At 38.4% G+C, this 21,116-nt stretch overlaps 1 protein-coding gene across 1 annotated transcript in view; it reads right to left on the bottom strand.

The window, feature by feature from the left end:
• Positions 1-1,713: 1,713 nt before the first annotated feature.
• Positions 1,714-21,116, bottom strand: part of LOC127423673 (protein shisa-9-like) — a 39,391-nt gene continuing 19,988 nt past the window's right edge. The window contains exons 3-5 of the mRNA XM_051668189.1: positions 20,077-20,198; positions 4,557-4,679; positions 1,714-2,174 (exon numbers count right to left, since the gene is read on the bottom strand). Coding sequence (XP_051524149.1) covers positions 1,714-2,174; positions 4,557-4,679; positions 20,077-20,198 — 706 coding nt within the window. The remainder of the gene's footprint in view (positions 2,175-4,556; positions 4,680-20,076; positions 20,199-21,116) is intronic.

The following is a 21,116-nucleotide window of genomic DNA, read 5'->3' as shown; positions in this document are numbered from 1 at the left end:
AATTTGCAGACATAATGGTCTGTGTAGTAATTAAATATAATTTAAGTGCAGGAATAAAGAAAAGTATTTAAAATACATAATGTAAATGTAAAAACAAAAAACAAAACAGAAGTATCCAGTTCACAGGAACATCTGGATTGAAGATAAGCATGACTCAGTTCTTGAAAAGATGGGAAGCACTTGTAAGTACATACATTTTTGACTACAAACATTTATAAATATTCAGAAATAAAACTGTAATAAGTAGCCACTTTTACAAATGACAGAAAATTTTACATGCCAAAGGAATTTTTAGCTTTCATATCTGAGTCTCTATTTGGCTGCAGAAGGTTATCTTTCCTATCAGGTGTCCTATATGGTATTGAAGTAGATCTTGTTTTTGTGTTTTGATTTCGTTGTCTCTGAGGTAAAAGTTTTGTTAACCCACTTCTCAGAGCTAGTGCCTGCAAGATCTTGATTTCAATCATGGTTAATTCACAAGAGCTGAAATTTTTGCCATTTGAATAGCTTGATCTAAAAGAATGATGTGTGTCATTCCAAGATTATTGCCCTGAGCTGCTAGCTACATGACTGTTCATCATTTCTTGAGCCTCGCACCATGAGGCAACCAGCCAAGGACAACAATGTGAGCTGCTCAACTTGGCATGACAGGGAAGATTCACACATTTAGTCAAGCTGTTTTGAGAATATCTGTAAATTAAAAAGAGATAAAACAGGAAGATGAGATGAATTTGGATTGTCTCAAATAATTTAATGATGGCTCCACTCCATGGCTGAGGTGGTTTGGATGTAAAACTATGAGGCATCAAAAACCAATATATCCTCTTGTATCTTTTCACAGAAAATGCATCCAGGTTCTAGAAACAGTATGAAGCTTTTTTGAAATGTCTGTTTCTTTGCAATACTGGACTGTTTGAACACTTTGTGTGGTTCTTGATTAGTTTTGTGTTGGCTTTGGAAGTGTGTAATTCTTCATTTTATGTGAGTCATGTTCACTGACAGCTCAACATGGTACTTTATTACAAAGGTGATAATAGCCCAAGGGGACTGGATTATTATGTTTTGTGCCAGTTTTTTTTTTTTTTCTCAACTTCATTCCCTTAAAACAAATTAGTGATTAAATGAGATGTTGACCTTGTCACAGAGTTACTGCCCAGACCATAGAGAAAGCCTGTGAAATCTGAAGTTGAACTTTCTTTATCAACACAAAATCCTCAACACATCCATGGAAGCTCATATACAAATTCTGGTATGAGAGCAGACATCTGGCTCTTGTAGACTTCCTTTGCTGTTTGACCTTGTTCTTGGACAAGAGAACAAGTTTGCATCGTGTCTTTTTTACCACATAATTTATCCTGAGGTTGTGTTTTTATAAAGATGACTAGGATAATGTCCCATTCTCACTCTCCTTAATGACTTATTTAGCCTGACGTGATGATGGCATTGTCCCCATTGAGTTAATGTGGCCTGAGGGGCCATTCCTGTGTTCAGGACTGAACACTCACCTCATTCTTGAGGGGGGAGCATGCTGCTGTAGTGACACAAAGACCAAGGCTGAACCCTGTAAACTAGGACAGAGAAGAAACCATATAAGAAACCAGGAGTTCCAAAGTAGGGATAAATACACAATCGTGACGTTGTAGTCTTTATGCATACGGTCCGCTGACAAACATGATAAAAGTCAGGGGTGTTGTTTTTTTCTTTCCCCTTTCTTCAGACAGTAACCTCTGTCTTGCTGTTGGTCTGGTAGGCCTTAAGTTTGGGATAGGGCTGATACAATGGGTGTCCTCCATAGCCTGTGGGCTGGGAGAGTAACTCGGGTAGTGTTTCTATGCTGTGCATCCTCCTGTTGCTGTAACTCTGTCGACGATTGGAGTGCCCTGGATGTGAGGTCTGCCTGTGGATGTGTCTTTGCCCAGAATCCCAAGCTTTGAATGCAGAGTTGGAAATTTGAGGATGAGTGGTGGTCTTTGGGATGCATGTCCTCTCCAGCTGGTTGGTTGGGATTGAGATGGAGAGGGGGGAATGGATGTCATGGGAGGGGATGACCTGGTGAAGGTAGGACTTGTCTTTTAGGTGCATGGGCATCGGTTGGAAGGGTACAGGTGGGGGATCATGCATGGAGAAATCCATTAGTGGATAACTCTTGTAGTAGCCTCGGCTTGCGGTATCTGCTGTAAGGGAGAAAAAACAAGCAGGAGTTAGAGAGGCAGACTATCCTACAACAGTGAGAAATCATATCAAAGAACAGCATGAAACAATTTTATATCCAACATAAATGTCCATTAATAATCTTGTGTATCTTTAAAATAGTGTTGTTGGTACATGGAGAACAATCTGCTGCAAACTGGAAGACAAAGTCCTTCACCAGCTACCTGTACCTATTGTCATTGCAGCATGTATTGCAAACAAGTGCTTTTACATTATGTCCTGGGTTGTACCATCTCTCATTCACAAACACAGAAAGCGTCCTCCTTTTTGCTCATTGATTGCACGCCATGTGAAATCCATCTAGTGCAACCACATTATTGGGAGTATCAGCTTTCAGTGAAGTTCTTAAAGCACATGAAACTGCAACATTTGAATTCATTTGGCTCCTGTTGAGAGCTCTACTGAGAGCTTGTCCATTTTGTTAAGCAGTGACTTTATGTTCCCTGAAATGTGTAAAGGTCATTCCTCGGACATGACTTATCTCTCTCTTCTCACGGTATTTATCTGCGAGCTGCTCACTCTGTCTCGCTGCATTAATGTCTGCTTGCTGCTCTTGTGCTGTTTGTTCTTATATTGGATGAGTAATTCAAGAGGTTTTAGAAGGTGTGTACATGTGAGTGTATGTCAGGGGACACATTCAGTTTACATGTGCAGTTATAATCGAGCTACAGGGTTTGTTAGTATAGTCGAGATACGGGGCGAATTCACTAGATGATGATGCACTCCAAGTGCATCATCATCACAGTGCGCTGACTGGCGTCAGATCTTTGTTCAGTAATTTAAGTAATTTTATTTCAAAGAGATGCTTGTGTCCCGGCAGAGTGTGCCAGATCACGGTGGTCTGCTGCAATCTCCGCTAAGAACCGACCCACAAAATTGGAATTGACAAGTAAATACTCCCAAAGTTTTTATCTGTCTGTCCAAGTATACATGTCACAATGCATAATTGATTATTGAAAGGCAGGATGTCAGCTGAGGAAGCACCAGTAATACATTTCACTCATCACCTCTTTATTTCCAAACCTGTGCACAACACATAGCGAAGTTATGGTTTGGTTCACATGTACACATGCTGGACGAAGCTATGCTACAATCGCATCGCATTATCTGGGTCTGTTAGTCTGACTTCGCAAAAGCCAGACTGGTACAATTTCAGTCAGACTACAGCATTTACATGATGTTTTAAAGACAAATTATTACTTAAGTTCGTCTGAAATTGAACTTTTGTAGTGCATGTAAACATACTGATTGCGCGTAGGCCTACATGCCCAAAAACACTATGAAATAAAAGGATTGAGCACAATTCATGTGGATGTTTTTTTGGTCACAGCCTCATCAAATCCAGTTTGGGACCTTTTATCAAATTTGTAAACTGATGTCAGCTGGCATTCATTCAAGTAACATAGTCATCAAATTGTATTTTTAGCCTTATTTCTCTCATTAATTACTATCTTCTTGCCACAAGGTGATTCGTATAAATGATGGCTGAAAAACCTTACTCCAAAGGCTATATTGTCAGAGTGCATCATCATCATCAACATCACGGTGTGGTGATTGCCATCAGATCTTTGTTCATTAACTTAAGACACAGATTTAAGTAAACAGTTATGTTTATGCACATATGTGTCACTACCTAATAATGTGTATACATTATGTATGCATCATTATGTCACTGAATCGTTGTGATTTTGCAACAATTGGCTTAACAAGTTCTCAGAATCTAGAGCAGGCTAATGTTCCTGCTTGAAAGTAAATAAACAGTGTACAACAGCAAACCCATTTTATGCCCACAAGCTCCCTTTTGCTGTCATAAAAATTAGTTATTCTTTGGCAAAATGTAAGAAGAGCTGTATTTATTTTTTAACAAATTCAAGAGACTAAGAACAGTAACAGATTGTCTCTTAACAGATTATCCCTCATGGGTAATTCCTTTAAAAAGCATCACTCTGAATGAAGCTGTAAAAGACAAGGGAATACTTTATAAGAAATGTCTCTTTAAACTGAAAGAACAAGATAGGTCATTACCCTCATTACATGTCTTTTGCCATTATAAAAATCCAGTGTCACTGTGAATGTGAAGTGAGGATTCTGTTAGTACATCTGACAAAAACAACTGCAGAAAATGTGTCTGTGTGAACGTCTTGCCATAGGCATTGGGACCCTAGTATGAGGACATGTTACTCAGAGTAACCTTGTAGTACCCCAAATGTGGTCCTCTTTTACTAGAGGGCTTCCCTAATTCTGTCAGTCAAACTCAGGGACTGTTGTTTATGGCAATTATGAAATAATTCAACTTCTGTGAATGTAGTGTGTTTGCGCACATAGTGGCACATCAGATTTCTTACCAACTGCTTTTAGAGAGTTGTACTTATTTAGAGCAAGGCCTGGTATGCTGAGGTTGCTCTGAGGATGAGGAAGTCCGACTGGTGAACCGAAAGAGAAGCCAGTGTTGTTCAGATGGTACTGCTCTGGAACAGAAAGAAGGGAAGAAGAAAATTAAAAAGGAACTCCACTACATACAGATCCATTAATATATTTACAATTCACCTTGACAGAAGTGTTCCCCACAAGATTTTAACTCTGAATAATTTTTCATAAATTTCACGTAACTTTAAATAGTTAGGTGGGTAGATGATGTTTTGAAGGACATAAAGGCTTAAAGCTTTCCCACCGTGTAAGATGGGTGTTGCTGACATAGCAGCATGCTGATTCCTAAAGTGATGAGGGAGAAGACTTTCTGGAGTGGAATTGTATAATTCATTATGTGCATTTCCACATCTAATCAGCTTAAAACATCCTGGCCAAAACCTGCCCAATGATAAAGCATTTTCAGAGATGTTTAGTCAACATTTCAAGAGAGGCATGAACTTGTCTTGTTTGAAGCAAAGATTCAATATCTTCCACACTTGGGATTAAATGTTTCCTAAGAGCACATCTCTCTCACTTTTGATTTTTTTGACTTCCATATTTTTCTTTCTCTCGTGTCTACAGTTCGTGTTTTTTTGTGCTTTGTTAACAATAATTTTTCTCCTAGACCTTCTTCCTCTGGCCCCTATTTGCTGCCCTCTCTTTCTGACCTGGTTGACCCCCTGGTCTGGCTGTATTAATGTATTTATATGCTTTATTCATATGTCAATCACACCAGGATTTCGCCACACTTTGTCTGATTATTGCTACCCAAAATAACTGAATTTACAGCATCTTTCCTCAAAAATTGCAATTAAATGTGAAAAGTCACAAAAAATCATAGAATATTTAAAAAAAGTAGTACTTGTGTAGTTTGTGTCAATGACTGTTTGAGTGCAATAACCTGTAAATATTTTAGTGCATAATAATGGAATATGCAGTTAGCAAGGAAAAATAATAAATACACACAAAAATACAAAACCCTTGATATGGCTAACAATTCAACGGAAGACCCTTAATTTTATTTATTTTTTTATATTAAAATGTTCTGCTTCAGACAACGCAAATAACCAAATTGACCTACAATAAAGCTGAACTAAAAACACAGATACAGTATATTAATAATTAGACCTGTTGCGATTATTACATCGCCTGATAGCGATCATTTGATCTAACAGTGATTATTTGAGATAACTGCCATTGTTGACCACTTTAAATTCTAATCACATTTTAGTCATTTTAAGCAAATATATGAAATAAACCCCATGTTTTTGTGTCCCTTTTTTCAGTGCATTAGTGCATTATGTGAGCACTCAAAATGAACTTTGACCGTCATCGACTGTGCACTGCACTCAGAGCAGCTCCTGAAGAGCATGTGAAGATTAAATGCTAGGTGTGATGTACGCATGCAGTCTGTGTTCCTGTGAAAGATTAGACAAGGATTTTGATAGTGAACTACAATACGGAACAATAGTCATCCCTTAATACGGGACATCTCAGCTAATATGGGACAAGTGGCAACCCTTTGTGGAGATGATAGAATGGCAGCTGTGCAGCTGGAGATGCCTTGACTGTGTCAGACTTTTCAAGCATTTGTTTTGCTGCTGTCAGAAATGGAGAAAAGTTATCTGATTACCTCAGATTCAAGGTTTATGCAGAAAAATTTAGCAAATTATACAAAATTGCAAGCTGCGGCAAAGAATGAAGAAAGTGGTTCAATTTGCATTAAAGGTGCTGTAAGAGATTTTAGCCGTTCTGGAACTTCCACAAGACTAAAGGCCAAAGTATACTTTGGTTGTCCTCGTTGCTGATCGCACAGTATGCGCGACACAGATTTCGTTATCAGAACAGTCTGCACGGACTGTCCGCATGCAGCCCAGATTTTCTCGACATGCATTGTTGATGCATGCTCCTGCTGTTGACAGTACTAAAAGAGTATCACAAAGCAGTCATAATGCGCATCTGTTGAACACGTTCGAATTCACTCGCAGACAAAAGAGTATATTTTGAAAGGCAACGCGAAGATAGCATTGAGACACAGTAGCAAAATAGCGCCCTCACTTGACAACTGTTTTGAGTCTGACGATGGCATTACACAGTTTACACAGACCAGTGCTGTCAAAGAGACCGGTGAGATATCTCAGGACACTTATTTCAGTGATATATTTCAGGGAGAAGGAATATTTTCTGCATACCATTCCATAAAAAATGTGTAAGATTGCAAAATCCTGGAGGGACTGATAATGTATGACCTTTTACTTCAAGGCCTGATGAAACACTTAGTTTCAAAATGAGACTACAGCAAGCTTAAATACCTTACTTCTTCCTGAAGCTAACTTGAAACAACATTATAAAGAGTTCTTGAATAAACTGGCATGTTAAACGGAACTTATAGATAACAGCTTAATACGCCAGTAGCTCATGATTGTACTAAACCAAACTTTGTAATTTTCATATGTTTCTCCTGTTTAGCCAATCAGGTGAAAGTACTCAGTAGCATTTTCTCTGTTAGGTTGTGATGTCAATATGTAATGCTGCGTTCCAATCAAAGTCTGATGTAGGAAATTCTGACTCGATAACTCCGATCTCTGACAATAAAGACATTCCATTGCCTGATGCTCTGAAGATGACGTATAAGCAAACAAAACTGCTATGCTCCCGTTACCTTAGCGGGTGTTCAATTGTCACGAGAGACGTCTCCTAGCAAACAAATTGATTAACGATGCTGCAATACTACTTTAGCATTTGTTGAAGAGGTGTAAGATTATTAAAAGTGTAATTTACCATATTTTAACACCCGTCTCTGCAAACATTTGCTAAACTGAAAAGACCAGGAAACAAGTCCAGAAGAGCATGCATAGAAGCACCACAAAATGACTTGTCTGCTTCAGCAACTGTTTCTCATCTCACATTTGCTTTTATGACACTGTTAGTTATGTTTAGGTTCAAGGTTTAGGGTAGGGTGGTACATTTTGTGGTTTTAAAACTTGCTAGAGCATTAACCTTAAAAACCTCAATCTCATCTGTTTGGGAAAACTTTTTTGCTTTTAGCACCAAAAAAGTTGATATTTCAACTCAGAACTGCCGTGATACTTTTAAGAAGCCAAGTTATATCATTTTGCAAATATTGTGCTGAATTCTTATGTAGCAAGTTGGACCACCAAAGCACACAGTGGTTTCAAAATTCACAGTGCTGTCTGTGAGAGCGTATGGCTTTGTTTAGTTTTTGTATTGCCATGTGTCTCTCAGTCTTGCATTACACCCCGCCTCATTGTCTTCTCATTATTAGTTTATTGGTTTCACCTATACCTCGTTTACCTGTTTGATTTCTCTCCGTTTATTAGCTCATCGTGTTTGCTGTCCTGTGCTGGGTTGTTTCACTCGTTGGTTGGTTTTCTTCCCAGTCTGTTCAGATTGTTGTATGTATTTCAGTTGATTTTGTTGGTGTTCTTTTTCTTCCTCATGAGAGTTTTGTTTTGTTTGTTTTCTATTTTAAATAAAAGCTCATTGATGTCATCTGCGCTTGAGTCCTTCCTTAAAACACCCCATTCTGTGACACTTGAGACCTATTTAAATTCGCTCTGTATGCATCACCTCATCAGCTACCCTATATTGACAGTAGAGATGTGGTTCAGGGCACTCAGATGCCCCAGCCTGGATGACCTATTTTTTACTCGTAAGCTGTGGGTGACAGCACAGGAAGGACATTGATGCAATTAATGTTGTTTTTTTTTTCTCTTTCCTGTTTGTTCCATTACTCATTAGTCATGTTTCATTTAACATGGGCACTGTGAGATGCGGACAGACGGTTTTTCAAGGTAAACCTGTGTTACGCGTGCTAAAATTACCCTGGCATTTCCTAGTAGTGGTAAATTGTGTTTATATATATATATATATATATATATTAAATGAATGTTGCGTGAAAGCCAAGAGCATAAATTTGGACAAGTACGCTTAGACCTACTGTACTAAAAAAGAGCTGACTGTTCTGACATCACAGTGCAAGGGCACTGGGTAATTCTGAGGTTTAACTGCATGCAGTTTACTTTCATTGAACCAAGCTTGCTGCCTAAGGGCACTTTTACCAAATTACTTGGCAAAGCATATTACCATTTGAGGTATGTTACAGGTCTAAAGTGCACTACTCTGTATGGCTCTCTATTTTGTCTCTGCAGGTGTACAGTAGGAGTTTCAGATTAGCGTTTACTATGGATGTGTATAATTTCACTCTGTAGTTCCTTAGGCCTTTCAAAAGTTAACCAGAAAATGGCAGAAAACTGTTGGGTGTATATTTTCAGGTGTGATTGCTTGCCAAAAAGTTGCCAAGTTGTTCTTTGTGGAAAACAAATTTGGATGCAGCTCAGGTCTCTTTTTCTAATTCTTGATCCTCTGAGAATGTGATGCCTCCAGGACATTAACTTTAATACAATGGCACAGTACAGCTCAAAATCAGACATTCCACTAACCCACCATTAAGCATCTATTTGCACTCTTGACACTCTCTGCTGTGTTTGATAATAATGGAGAGTAAAGGGAGAAACTAATGAAATGTGGTTTGTCAGGCAAATCGTCTCTCAGGAAGCAAGACTTTAGCATCAGAATGAGAAATCAGACCAGTGTGTTCACAAGATTAATTATGTGTGATCTAATTGAATGAGAGAGATAGAAAAAAAAAGAGGGAAATGTCCTCTGTGCACGTTATCGTCTTCATTAGGCATTTCTGACTAGACCTTTGAAGTCAAAGCCATCGTAAGGAAGTCCAGAGGGTTTGATGCATTATGTAATTATTTTTTAAGGTTGTGAGTGTTGCAGGCTGAACAGGAGTGGTTTAGTATGTACTGGGGCGTGTGCTATTTATTTATAAAGTCATGCATACTTCTAAAAACAGTTTCCCAACAGTTTTCCAATTCATGACATTCTCCTGAAAGACATAGATATGCTGTTGTCCATATTTAATGAATGTTAAATATTTAGTTGCTGTGGAAAATATCAGAAAAATAAGAGACCCAATATTGGGGTTTACCAACATGGAGCCATTTTCCCTCACATTTTTCCAAATGTTGGGACCGTTGTTTTCTGTTAGATTAACTTTATTTTGGGGGGTTTTAGAGACCCTAGTGATGCATATGTAAAACAATAAAACAAATTTAAATCCAGGTTTTCCAGGTTCAATACAAATTAAGCTGAATCGACAGCATTTGCGGCATAATATTGATTGCCAAAAAATATAATTCCATAAACATTAAAATATGCACTGTTGGGGGCCTGGGTAGCTCAGCGAATATTGACGCTGACTACCACCCCTGGAGTCACGAGTTCGAATCCAGAGTGTGCTGAGTGACTCCAGCCAGGTCTCCTAAGCAACCAAATTGGCCTGGTTGCTAGGGAGGGTAAAGTCACAAGGGGTAACCTCCTCATGGTCGCTATAATGTGGTTTGCTCTTGGGGGGGGCACGTGGTGAGTTGTGCGTGGATGCCGCGGAGAATAGCGTGAAGCCTCCACACGTGCTATGTCTCCGCGGTAATGCGCTCAACAAGCAATGTGATAAGATGTGTGGATTGACGGTCTCAGACGAGGAGGCAACTGAGATTCGTCCTCCGCCACCCAGATTGAGACGAGTCACTACGCCACCATGAGGACTTAGAGTGCATTGGGATTTGGGCATTCCAAAGTGGGGAGAAAAATAAAAAAAATAAGATGCACTGTTAAAAAAGAATAGCCACAAGCGAATTAGCCAAATGTATAAAAGTCGTACGAATCCTGACGATTTCACCTTGAGAGTGTGTTGGCCACAAGATATAAACATTATACTGTTTAACATGATTTTAGTGTATTAAAATAAGGGATATGCCAGTGTTACAAGTCTTACCAGATTACAGGGTTTACGGCATTAAGTCATCATGACAACAAAGTTGTAATATTGGATAAAACATTACATAGATAAGGTTATTAAAAGGATAGTTCACCCAAAAATGAAAATTCTCTCATTATTTACTCACCCTCAATGCCATCCCAGATGTGTATAACTTTCAATCTTCTGCTGAACACAGATGAAGATTTTTAGAAGATAATTTCAGCTTTGTAGGTTTTCACAATGCAAGTGAACGGGTACCAAAATTTTGAAGCTCCAAAAGGACATAAAGGCAACATAAAAGCAATCCATTAGACTCCAGTGGTTAAATCCATAAACAATATAAGTGTGGGTGAGAAACAGATTAATATTTTAGTCCTTTTTACTATTAATCCCCACTTTCACATTCATCTTTTGTTTTTTGCAGATTCTTCGTGCATATCACCACCTACTGGACAGGGAGGAGAATTTATAGTAAAAAAGGACTTAAATATTGATCTCTTTCTCACCCACATGTATCATATCCTTTCAGAAGATATGGATTTAACTACAGGAGTCATATGGATAACTTTTATGCTGCCTTTATGTGCTTTTTGGACCTTCAAAAGTTCTGGCCACCATTTACTTGCATTGTATGGACCTACAGAGCTGATGTATTCATCTAAAAATCTTTGTTTGTATTCAGCAGAAGAAAGAAAGTCATACACATCTAGGATGGAATGAGGGTGAGAAAATGATGAGAGAATTTTCTTTTTTGGGTGAACTATCCCTTTAAGCGATTTTATCAGACTAAAATCAACTCGTATTTAACCTAGAATATTCCTTTAATGCCTTCAAATCCTTTTTTAAATGTTCCTCTGACCTAATCAAAACAGTACATAAGCTTTAACCCTCAGTTGTATCACGAAGTAGGCACGCACACATTGTAAAATAAATACAATAAAAGAAATTATATATATGAAAATATTATATAATTTATAAGACTTATATTTATAAACAATGTATAAACAACTAAATATAAACATCTGAAGACTGGAGTATAATGCTTTACAGTGTGTACTCTACTCTTGTGAATATTAAATGCATTTATATCTAAGGTCTCTGAGACCCCAAACAGATGTCATGTAACAGTATTCATAGAGGATAGTTGAAGCATGTGATCAAGTTGATGTTTTGTTTACAATCAATTCTTCTAAAATTAGGAAAATACATGAAGCATCAACCTAATACTTCAATGTTATTTATTTTATTTATTTATTTATTTTCAGCAATCAACATGGCCTTGGGGCCATTCAAGACTCCAAACAGAATATTAGGATTAAGTGGATGCTGATGGGTGTAACGTGAATTATTATTTAGCTTTTTTAGTGGCTTTAGGGATAGACAAACAATTTTAACTAAAAAAAAGTAAAAGTGAATCCTCAGACCCATATAAGCTCAAAGGTAAACATCCTGCCAGTCATATTTCAGGATGAGGATGTGAATTGAATGGGGGATTGAGAATGTGCAGCAGAGATGCACTAATATGGGACGGGGTGGCATCTGTGTATTTGTGCGTCATTGTTAACAGTCTTCAGTGTGCCACCATTTTCCACTATGAGGGACTATTGTGCTCTAGCGCTGTTAGCCCTGAGGCACTGAAGACCTCTGTTATGCTGTAGTGTAAGGTATGTGTGCGTATATGCTTGTAATGGCATATAAAACACGGCTAAAAATGCCTAAGGGAGAGAATTAAAGAGAGGACTGCATAACAAGAGGTCTAAAATTGGACACTGCTGAATCTTTGTGTAGGACACTGTCATGCCATGGTACATGTGCTCACATAAATGCATATTCACGCTTACAAGATCTGACACCTGTTATTAAACTCTGCTCACACTGAAGGTTGCATAAAAGTTTTGACTTTAACACATCAAACCTAAACATGATCATATTTACTCAAGAACAATATCTATCATGTTAGACATACATCATGATGGCGCCACGGATGGCCGCCTTGGTGTGGAGCGCTCCTATTGTTTTGTTGTTTTTGTTTGTTTGTCCTGTGTTTAGTAATCTTTTTCCAGTCAGTTTTACCAGAGACTAACTGCTGAACATTCGACAGCTTATACCAGACAGTCTTTTCCCAGTTTTTGAATATTCAGACATTTTGCTGGACATTTTAGTTGGAGGCGCAGCTGTGTTGTTCAGGAGACGCAGGCAAGGGAGACGAGCAGGCGCACTGGTCAAACTCCATCGACGCATCTTTCGAACAGCGCTGCCGAGCATTCATCTTATGAATCTCCACTCTCTTCCTAACAAAACGGACGAACTACATCTCCTCACCCGCATAAACAAGGACTTTTCAACCTCTGCTGCCTTGTGCTTCACAGAAACCTGGCTGAGTGAAGCCATTCCGGACAGCGTGTTATATCTGCCGGGCTTTCAGCTGTTCAGAGCGGATCGCATCATGGAGTTAACGGGGAAAACGAGAGGCGTTGGAACATGCTTTTACATCAATGAATGCTGGTGTACAGATGTAACAACTTTAAAGAGGATGTGCTGTCCTAATTTGGAAGCAAACTGTAAGCCTTTCTACTCGCCACGGGAGTTTTCCTCGTTTATTCTGGTGAGTGTGTATATCGTGCCAAACACGTGTGTGAACCCAGGGCTGCAACAGCTGACTGATCAGATCACAGACACAGAACAACAATACCCAGACTCGGTTATTATTATTCTTGGGGATTTTAACAAAGCAAATCTCACACGTGAACTGCCCAAATACAAACAGCACATTACATGCCCCACCAGAGACAGGAACATACTGGATCATTGCTACACAACAATAAAGGATGCATATCGCTAGAGCAGCTTTGGGACTCTCTGATCACTGTCTGGTTCACCTTCTTCCAACCTACAGACAGAAATTAAAATCTGCTAAACCAGTAGTAAGGACTGTAAAGTGATGGACCAACGAAGCAGAGCTGGAACTGCTTTGACTGGACTGATTGGAGTGGTTTTGAGGCTGCAGCCACAGACCTGGATGAGCTCACAGACACTGTTACATCATATATCAGTTTCTGTGAGGATATGTGCATTCCTACTAGGACTTGCAAAGTTCAACAATGACAAACCGTGGTTTACAGCAGAGCTCAGGCAGCTTCGTCAGGCCAAAGAGGATGCTTACAAAGGTGGGGATAAAGTCTTATACAATCAGTCCAGGAACACACTAAACAAGGAAATCAGAGTGGCTAAAAGAAGATACTCTGAGAAGCTGAAAAAACAGTTTTCAGCTAACGACCCTGCATCAGTGTGGAGTGGCATGAAACAACTTACAAATTACAGGACTCTACCCCCAACCCTGTAGTGGACCAACAACTGGCTGACAACCTGAATGTGTTCTACTGCAGATTTGAAAGGCCCAATCTCACACCCCACACCCAGTCTGACCTTCACTTCACACAAACACCAACACCTCCTGCAACCCCCCTCCTCCCCCCTCCTGCTACTCATCCTGCACTTAAGATCTGTGAAGTTGATGTGAGCCGCGTCTTTCGGAAACAAAAGACGAGGAAAACTTCAGGCCCAGATGGTGTCTCACCAGCTTGTCTTCAATCCTGTGCTAACCAGCTGGCCCCTATCTTCACACAGATCTTCAATAGATCACTGGAGCAGTGTGAAGTCCCATGCTGCTTCAAATGCTCAATCATTATTCCTGTTCCAAAGAAACCAAAAATCACAGGATTAATGACTACAGACCCATCACTCTGATGTCTGTGGTCATGAAATAATTTGAGAGACTGGTGTTGGCCCACCTGAAGAACATCACTGGACCCTTTCTAGATCCCCTTCAATTTGCTTATCGAGCAAACAAGTCTGTGGATGATGCAGTCAACATGGGATTGCATCATATCCTGCAACATCTGGACAGACCAGGGACATATGCAAGGATCCTTTTTGTGGACTTCAGTTCGGCTTTCAACACCATCATCCCAGCTATACTCCAGAATAAATTACACCAACTCTTTGTTCCCATGTCTATCTGTCAGTGGATTACCAGCTTTCTGACAGACAGGGGAAACTCACTTCCAGCACCTGTACAATCAGCACTGGTGCCCCCCAGGGATGTGTGCTCTCCCCACTACTCTTCTCCCTCTACACCAATGACTGCATCGCCAAGGACCCCTCTGTCAAGCTCCTGAAGGTTACAGATGACACCACTGTCATCGGCCTCATCCAAGATGACGATGAGTCTGCATACAGAAGGGAGGTTGAACAGCTGGCTGTCTGATGCAGTCAAAACAACCTGGAGCTGAACACGCTCAAAACGGTGGAGATGATTGTGGACTTTAGGAGGAACACCCCAACACTGACCCCCCTCACCATTCTAAACAGCACTGTGGCAGCAGTGGAGTCATTCAGGTTCCTGGGCACTACCATCTCACAGGACCTGAAGTGGGAGACACATTAACTCAATTGTGAAAAAGGCCTAGCAGAGGTTGTACTTCCTTCGCCAGCTGAGGAAGTTCAACCTGCCACAGGCGCTGCTGATACAGTTCTACTCAGCGGTCATTGAGTCTGTCCTCTGCTCTTCAGTAACTGTCTGGTTTGGTTCAGCTACGAAATCAGACATCAGAAGACTACAAAGGACAGTTCGGACTGCTGAGAGGATTATTGGTTGCCCCCTGTCCCCCCTTCAAGGACTATACACTTCCAGAGTGAGGAAAAAGGCTGGAAAACTCACTCGGGACCCCACTCACCCTGCCCATTACTTTTTGAACTGTTGCCTTCTGGCCGATGCTTCAGAGCTCTGAGCACCAGAACCGTCAGGCACAGGAACAGTTTTTTCCCTCAGGCTATCCATCTCATAAACAGCTAAATTGCCCCATTGAGCAATAACTATGTGCAATACACAGTTTAGTCTTTTTTATATTTATCCAACACATCCAACCTCTTCTGCCATTTCATTCCTCTGGGGGAAAAAAAACAAAAAAACAAAAACATTTGCACTGTACTTAACAGATTTGTATTTGCACTGTACATAACAGATAACAGATTTGTATTAGATTTGCACTACGTATGTGTAGGTGTGTATGTATGTATGTGTGTGTCTGTGTGTGTATGTACGTATGTGAATAACTATTTTTCATTTTTATTATTATCTATGTCTTGCTGCTGTTTTTGTATTGTTTTTGTATTGTTGTACACTGGAAGCTCCTGTCACCAAGACAAATTCCTTGTATGTGTAAGCATACTTGGCAATAAAGTTGATTCTGATTCTGATGTACAGGCAGGGTTGGGGAGTGACGGAATACATGTAACGGGATTACGTATTTAAAATACAAAATATAAGTAACTGTATTCCACTACAGTTACAATTTAAATTATTGGTAATTAGAATACAGTTACATTCAAAAAGTATTTTGATTACTGAAGAGATTACTTTGCAATTTATTGTCATTTGTTTCATTTAATATTTAGTCCTTTCAGATGGAAAACATTTATACATATAAATGATGTGATTCAAAGTGCATTTGAACAGCAGTGAAACACTTTCTTATTATGTGTTACATTCATACGAGCAGACAGAGAAGTAAGTTTGAAGTAAGTTTGGAGCAGAAGAAATAGAAATAAAACTTGTGTAAATTGTCAGCTTTACGCTAAGCTAAAATGCTATTTCTATCCGTTTTACATGCACATGATACCAGGCACGATCATATTTTTTTATCAAGAAAATTCACGATGGATCATAATTTCTTTTTTTCTAGTAAGATCTTTGATATTAGGGCAAAAATCATATTCTTGATAATAATTTTTGCATTGTTTTCCTGTAAAAATATCTAACAATCCATAAAACAAGATCAGTTTGATTAATCTTGTTTTAGAAACAACACTGCACAAGATATTTAGGTTTTTCAGAGAATGTATTTTTAACATGTGTATTTTGTCTTACTGTACTGGCAGAGTTTTTATAATCAAAACAAGTGAAAAAATCTACCAGTGCTGAAGAAGTAATCCAAAGTATTTAGAATACGTTACTGACCTTCAGTAATCTAACAGAATACATTACAAATTACATTTTACAGCATGTAATCTGTAATCTGTAGTGGAATACATTTCAAAAGTAACCCTCCCAACCCTGTGTACAGTAGAAAATAAATATTTAAAACACACAAAGTTGATTATGCTGATGAAGGCTATCAATAAAACTAAATAAACTACACCCATATTGAAGACATTCAGCTTGGAGAGTCTTTTCCATGTTGATTGTGTATCGGCATCCTTGCTATTGAAAAAATCAAGGCCTTTATCGTCAAGTCTGTACTTAAAAGCAGATTGTGTATGTTAGTAATGACGAGAGATACAAACACATGTATACATTAATGTGAATGTTAGAAAATCTTTACAGATTCTTGTGAAATTGATTTTTATTTTATCCTTTAATTTTAAATGAAATGATGTCAGTTTCTCTCTCCAGCCCCAGACAAGGCAGAGTGGCAGTATAATATTCCCAGTGTCTATCCAATTTAACTCTATTTGGATAAAAGCCTCCGTGAAGAGATGTCAGGCTGTTTGAACTCTGGCATTAAGCATCACCTTGCAAGTGCAAGTCCTAAAACAGCACAAGTGCTATAATCTTCATACTATTACTCAGAATGCAAAAAGTATGCAGAGAAATGTGTACAGTCACATCATTAAACCCTCTAAGCACTGTGGGGCGAAACCTAAATCCTTCTCATAAAGAGGAAAGGAAAGTGTGCTGCTTAAGCTTGGCACAGATGCTGGTTATCAGAATGAACCCCACATCAACTGTCGGTCTGAAGCCTGCTGCGTCTCACATCTGTGTAAATCCACAGAGTGGAATCACAGATGAACTCGCTTTCATTCATAGATGAGCAGGGGTGTAAAGTAATTGAGTAAAAATACTTAAGTATTATACTTCAGTATTATTTTGTGGGATTTGTACTTTACTCGAGTCCAGTTTAAACAGAACACTTGTACTTTTACTTAATTACATTCCCAAAGAAAAAAATAGTACTTTTTACTCCTTGCAATTTAATTTTAGCTTGAAAAGTACTCATTAAATTTTTTCAATCATTTTCTTTCATTTTACTGGACTGAATCCGCCTTTTCGGTGCATATGACAAATGACAGGTCAGTCGTTTCAAATGGAGTGTCGCACGGAGGCTGTGTGGAGTTCCGTCCATCTGCAGAGGCAGAATTCAGATCTAATTTGAGCTTCGGATATGTTGAAATATTTGTGCCACTAGACCATATGTGACCGCCTGACTGAAGTGATCTATTGATTCAAAAATATGAGCACGAAGTGAGAAACACTGACGGTTTTTATAAAAAAATATCATTCACGTTGCAAATATATATATATATATATATATATATATATATATATATATATATATATATATATATTTGCAACGTGAATGATAATGTTTATATATATATATATATATATAAACAAAAGGCTTTTGTAATTAAATGTGTACATGTCATTTATTTCTACACTTTCCTTCATATTTAAATCATATCTATGAATTTCTACTCCTTATTTGCAGAATTATTGTTGTTGTTGTTGTTGTTAGGCAACTATTAATTATAATAATAACTATAAAACCTAAACCTAATGTATAGTGTCATAAAAAGCAAATGTGAGATGAAAAACAATTTCTGAAGCAACCACGTCATTTTTTAGTGCTTCTATGACATTTTTGGCTCATGTTTCGACTTGCATGCTCTTCAGGACTTGTACCCCAGTCCTTTGTATCACATATGCAACACTATCTGTTGAGCTACCGCGCAATTTGATCACACAAGCTTGTTAATGTAGTTGGTTATGTAATGCAAACATTAAGGTGTTTATATATCATAAGATAGTATTGTGTGAGGAACAGAGCAAAAAGTGTTTATGAACTTATAATCTGCCATTTTACTTGTGATTTGAGTGAAAGGCGATAAAAGTCAATGTTGTTTTAGCGCCTCTAGTGTTCATTTCACCAGGAAATTGCCTTGTTATATACAACAGACCACATAAAAATAATTTTGCAAAAATGTAATGTAACATGATTCTATGACCAGGTTGCAAATGCCAATGGGGGAGAAATATGACAGTCGTCGGAAACAGTAAATAGACGACTTAACAACACAATCCTCTTTCACACAATCTCCTCTCTTGATTTCATTCTAGCTAGGAAAAAGTTACTTTTTACCCTTTTTATACTTAAGTACAATTTAATGTAAATACTTTTTTACTTTCACTCAAGTATGTTTGTGGCTAGGTATTTTTAATTAAAATTTTCACTCAGTATCCATTCTTTCACTTAAGTATAATTTCTGAGTACTTTTTACACCCCTGTATATGAGTAAGAAAAGGATGTTACAGATGTATCTTTCTCAGACTCTGGGGGAGAAATGGAAATTATTGAGGAGAAAATGAAGGATGAAAATGAAAAAGGTGTGAAAAGGTGCATGGGGAAGGATGCAGGCACTTCATCATGATCATCAACATCTCTCAAACATGAGTGGCAAGATACATTGAACCAGCTCATGCCATATGTGAAGTTGCTTCTGAGAACAAGCAACTAATGTATTTTATGAAGGTAAATCTCAAGAAACTCTGTCAAGAAGAAGTCCAGGTTAAATTTCACCCCAAAAAAGAATAAATACATTTTGCTTTAATTAACTGGTTGGAACCATTTGCATTGTGGCATTAGTTTCATCAAAATTAAGCACGCACGCAAGCACGCACACACACACACACACACACACACACACACACACACACACACACACACACACACACAGTATCAGAAATAAAAGGGGACATGTCATGCATTTTTTTTTTTTTTTTTTTACATACAGTAAAAGTTTGAGGCACTTGTGAAAAATGTTTCATAGTGAGGATGTCTTCAAAAATAATGCCATAAATAGTTTTCATTTATCAATTAACATCATACAAAGTCCAGTAAACAGAAAAAGAGCTAAATCAATATTTGGTGTGAACACTTTTGCCTTTAAAACAGCACCAATTCACCTAGGTACACCTGGACACATTTTTTCTTGGTTGTTGGCAGATAGGATGTACCACTTCTTGGAGAATTCGCAACAGTTCTTCTATCTGTTTAGGCTGTCTCAATTACTTCTGTCTCTTCGTGTAATCACACAAGGATTTTTTATAGAAAAAATCTTTTTTATAGATAGACTTTTTAGAAAAGAATTATAGCAACTGTGAGTCAGTGATTTATAGTATGTGATGTCACGCAATACTCTAAGGAGCTGAGCCCCTTGAGAAACAGTGCTGTGTGAGCAGAGGTATACAAAGACTGCAAGAACTCTTACAGTGATTCTCCATCTGGAATACACATATGCTGCCATCAGAAACATGTACCTACCCACTGGATGCCCGGCCTGCTATGCCTACCCAGTGTGCACAGTCAGGGCTCCTCAGTAAAGGTCACTGCTTCTTTGATTTGTACAAACGTGTGCATGAATTTATAGGTTATTTAAGGTTATGCAAGTGTCTAATCTATACTTTTCCCCAATAATTGTATGAGGGGAGAACAGTCGGGTAAAGAAAGAGGAAGTGATGAGAACTGGCACTTTGGTGAGCTCACCGCTGCGGCTGCGAAGCATCCTGGCAGAGATGCCATTTGCTCCAACAGGGGTCGTGCTGCTCAAAGGTCCATCCACAGGACTCGCCTCCCAACCAGGCTGCTTCAGCAACTCCTGCAGGGTCCTGCATAGAGAAAAGAGTAGTAATTTACCAGACCCTTGTATCCTAAGTGCCTTGGTCAAGGGCTCAACAGTGATAGTTCAAGGCGTATTACTTAAGGACCACAAACCAAACTTCTGGTCACCAGTCCTGAACTTGGCCACTACACTACACAACCCCATGAGGACAGTCAATGCCCGGTAGAATTCAAGCTTATAAATCATTCATAACCCGATGGTTTTCATCGAAACCTATTGTAAGTTATTCATAAGTTCTTAACTGTTTATACATGTACAAATATATATGGCATGACAAATATGAAAATTATTAATTAATATGCCTTTTTTTAAAAATAATAAAGCATAGAAATCCTTTGACATATATTCAAAATATATATTTACTACAGCAAAACCAGTGTGATACATGTAGACATCTTTTTTTATCAACATTTCTGTGAATTTTTTCTAAATATAACATAATATACAATTTATATTAACATTTAATGTGAGAATTACAAGTAATTTGAATGAATTTCCTATTACTCATAACTGCTCAAAACAACTTGGTGATCAAAAGTTATGTAACCAACATATTCTTTTTCAACTAAACATCATCAAAACCACTGTACAACTCAAGTATACAACATTAATACTTCTTTGTTATATTTTTAAGCAAAATCTATTCTATTGCGTGAAGTGCTATACGTTGATCCACGAGTATGCTGCAAGCTGGGTCGGCATCAGATGGTTGCATAGTAAAATGTGGACAGTTTCCTCTTTCAAGCGCTATTTAGACTAATGTTTGCATGAACAAAATGTTGCCACACCCCCTTTAGGCCTGGGTACCTTTGATTAAGTTAATTTGTTAAGTTTGTTACATCTGTCATGTCTGTTTTGTACAAGAATGTGTGTGTTTCTGTGTGTGAGTGTGTATGTGTGTGTG

Source organism: Myxocyprinus asiaticus, chromosome 32 (assembly GCF_019703515.2).
Source record: "Myxocyprinus asiaticus isolate MX2 ecotype Aquarium Trade chromosome 32, UBuf_Myxa_2, whole genome shotgun sequence".
NCBI lineage: Eukaryota > Metazoa > Chordata > Actinopteri > Cypriniformes > Catostomidae > Myxocyprinus > Myxocyprinus asiaticus.
This window is presented reverse-complemented; position numbering and strand designations above follow the sequence as displayed.